General features: G+C 30.0%; 1 protein-coding gene across 1 annotated transcript; it reads right to left on the bottom strand.

Annotated features, from left to right (window-relative positions):
• Positions 1 to 344: 344 nt before the first annotated feature.
• Positions 345 to 2041, bottom strand: LOC145007213 (uncharacterized protein At2g34160-like). The gene is made up of 5 exons (XM_078966190.1): positions 1838 to 2041; positions 1703 to 1751; positions 1161 to 1223; positions 988 to 1052; positions 345 to 665 (listed from the first exon to the last, which is right to left on the bottom strand). The coding sequence occupies exons 1-5, from the start codon at positions 1955 to 1957 to the stop codon at positions 570 to 572; spliced, it is 393 nt and encodes a 130-aa protein (XP_078822316.1). The 5' UTR covers positions 1958 to 2041; the 3' UTR covers positions 345 to 569.
• Between the last annotated feature and the right edge of the window lie 1405 nt (positions 2042 to 3446).

Here is a 3446-nt window from a genome sequence, read left to right as displayed (position 1 = left end):
GAGAAAAAACACCCGAAAATCTTTTGAATTTTTCTTTAAAAAGCTCAAAAAAAAAATGATCTTTAACAATACCAAGATCAACAATCCAATTACCATCTATCAATAAGCCCTAAAATTATCATGTCTTCTTTTCTTTTTGAGCATGTAGCTTAAAAATTTTGAATTCTCATCTCCATCTACCCCCCACTCCTCTCAAAACCATTTCAAACCACATTAAAATCACCGAATATAATATACTCCCCTTGATTGTGCAACATAAACAAAAGAATAAACTTATTCGGTTATCCTCCTTGTGGTGCATAGACATTATTAACCAAGAAACAAATGGAACGAGACATCACAACTTCACCTTAATCAAGCTTCCAGCTTTCAGCTATATTTTTGTCAATCAAACATAGCGCTCAATGAAAAAGCAATACTTGTGACAAAGCATAAATGGAATAACAAAATCAAATTAGCACAAGATAACCATGCTACCTTTTAATACTCTAAATATAATATCCCTACCAACCATTTCAAAAAAAAAAAAAAAAAAAACATTTTTTTCAAGACTTCATCAAGTCTAAGTTTCACTCTTCACCACCACCATTTGCAAGCTCCCTTTCCTCCTCAGCAGCAGCCATCAGTTCATCAAATTTTTCAGTCTTCCCCAGTAATATCTCAATCTAAACAAAAACCAACCACAGAATTATTAAATTACATTTTAAGTCCCTGAGTATTGTTGGTTTTTGCAATTTTGGGACCAGAATTGTAAAAATCAGCTACAATTGAGGAGCAAAATGTTAACTACAATTATATACAAATAATGGTTTCAATAACTTTAAGGTTCATGTAATTAGCATGTCTTTTTATCATTGCAATATTATACTCTTTTTGTTCTTTTATATCTCATCAAAACTTTACATTGAGTTTCTGATACTTTTCTTGAATATTTTTTAAACATCATTTATCCAAGCAACACATTAAGGAAAATAGAAAAACAATTACCTTGGCTTTTTGGATGGGTCTTCCTCTAGATTCATCTTTCATGTCAACAGTGGATGTCATAATCTCTGCAGTTTTTTTAAAAAGAAAATCATTAATATAAAACAATAGAAACATGCACAGCATTAGAGAGATAATCAGATAACAATTCGCTAATAACAGTAATCCATCCTTACTTTTCTCAACAGCAAATCCACTGTTCTTGAGAATTTCTGCAATTGTGACAACTGTGGCAATAGCTGCAAGGATAACCAAAAATAACTCATGAGTCATGATAATGATAAATGTGGTTTAACTCTGCAAAAGAAGAAGCCATTTACTTGTAAAGTTCATTTGATTGCTTATCAATATTTACTCACCTTCACAGTCACATTAATAAAGTCCCCAAATCTGATACATAAATCTAACTTACTATCTTTACCATCTTTACAAAGTAGAATTTTCATGATTCAGAAATAATCTGTGAACATAAAGGGTTCCAGGATTCATAGTACGCAAATACTCAACATACAGGCAGTTTTTTTTCTACAGAGTGACAGAAAACACAATAAACGATGAAATTTACAATAATCTGAATCATCTTTCTCGTGTATTAATCATCGTGACAGAATCATATGTACAAACACACAAAAACTACGAATATAGAGGCATTTTCATTTCATTTTTGTAAACAAATAACACGAACAGGTTACGAGCGAAGAGTATATGAGAAAATTACCCATTCCTAGGGCGGAAAGCTCCACATCATTATGCTGTTGCATATATCTCTGCAATTAAACAAAATCAATCTCCGTACACAATTTTTCTTAGATCGGGAAGAATCAAAAACGAAAAATCATATATGGCGTTTTACCTTAGCGAGATTAACGTAGAAGAAGAGAGGCTTTTTGGTGTTGGAAACCTGAATGCGATTCTTCTTATGATTGTCGCCTGTGATGGTTATGTTTTGAACAGCCTCTGTAATGTCCTCCATTGTCGTTCGAAAAACGAAGCGTAACCCTAACTCTGGAAACAAACACGCACAGCGATAGATTTGATAGAGAGATTAAATGGGGGCTCTTTTTATCAATTTTTGGGGGGAGGGTTTGGCCTTAAAATAGGAATTTCCATTTTTACCCTTTTGTATTTTGTTTCCAACAATCATCGCATCTAGCAAAATCAAATATGTGATAAAGAAATTTTGTTTATCATAAACAAAATTGTTTATCACTAATATGAATTTTTTTTAATCTTATAAATCACATTGAATCTGATTACTTTTATTATAAGATTTTAGAGATTTTAAAATAAAACTCATGTAAATAGTTAGATTACAATCTTAGCTATTGATTATGGACGCGATAACATGATCTTCTTCCCTAAGACCAACTAAAGATATGCTAATATTTATAATAACATAAATCTTAAAAATAAAAAATATTCATCAACAAAATATTTATTTTTTACTGACATCAAAACAATTTATTAGAGAAGGGCTAACAAGATACTGATTAAAGTTTTTGATTCAGATTTATATGTCTACTTCACATGTTATAATGTGATCAACATGTTATCATTCAAAAAATAATTTTCACGCTGAAAACAAGAGTCTAGGAATTTCGGTAGTAAAGAAAATTATTAAGACTAAAACAAACATTTTAAATAGGTTCATATGTAATCATAAAAACGACAAAAGAAATACAAGATAGTTATCCTCTCTAAATTTATCATAAAATGGACATCTTTTCGCAAAATTGGTCTTGCAAAATGAATTTAACTTCATGGGTTTTGTTTTCTAGAAAAAAAAAAAAAAAAAAAAAAAAAAAAAAAAAAAAGGTAATGTCACGAATTTCATTACTATAGTTATACAATTTTATAGACAAAATACATGTAAATAGTTGTAATTTGTTTCACAAATAACTACGAAGATTTTTTTATTTTGTGAAGTCCCAATTATTTTATGTATAAGAAGAGTTATGTTTTCATGGAGAAATCATACATCCTTAAAATGTCTTAACATCAAAGATTTGTATTTCAAACAAAGTCTCGTATATCTTGTTCAATAAGGTAAAAAAGGAGCTGCATGTAGCCATGCACCTTTCGTATGGGTTAAACAAAAGTAACATTAAACTTAGAAATAATACTTTAATCATTCAAAATAAACTCTTAAACCTTTAACTTATTAACTCCTATTTCACATTTGAAATCTTAACAAAATCTAACCATACTAGAGAATGTTTAAGAATTAAAATCTAAGTTTAAAGAGAAACTTCTAAGGAATCTCTAGTCCTCCTCCTCAGGATGGAAAGCCTAGGAATTGAAGTCTATGTTTAGAGAGAAACTTCTAAGGGATCTTCGGTCTTCCTCATCTTTTTCTCTCCTTTTCTCCAACTATACTTCTCTACTAGCACAACAATGGGAATAATGTTGATGATTTGTTTCACTAATGTGATTTAATTGTAATTTGATTACTTTGTTGATTA

The sequence above is a fragment of the Lactuca saligna genome, chromosome 7, assembly GCF_052625555.1.
Source record: "Lactuca saligna cultivar CGN05327 chromosome 7, ASM5262555v1, whole genome shotgun sequence".
Taxonomy (NCBI): domain Eukaryota; kingdom Viridiplantae; phylum Streptophyta; class Magnoliopsida; order Asterales; family Asteraceae; genus Lactuca; species Lactuca saligna.
This window is presented reverse-complemented; position numbering and strand designations above follow the sequence as displayed.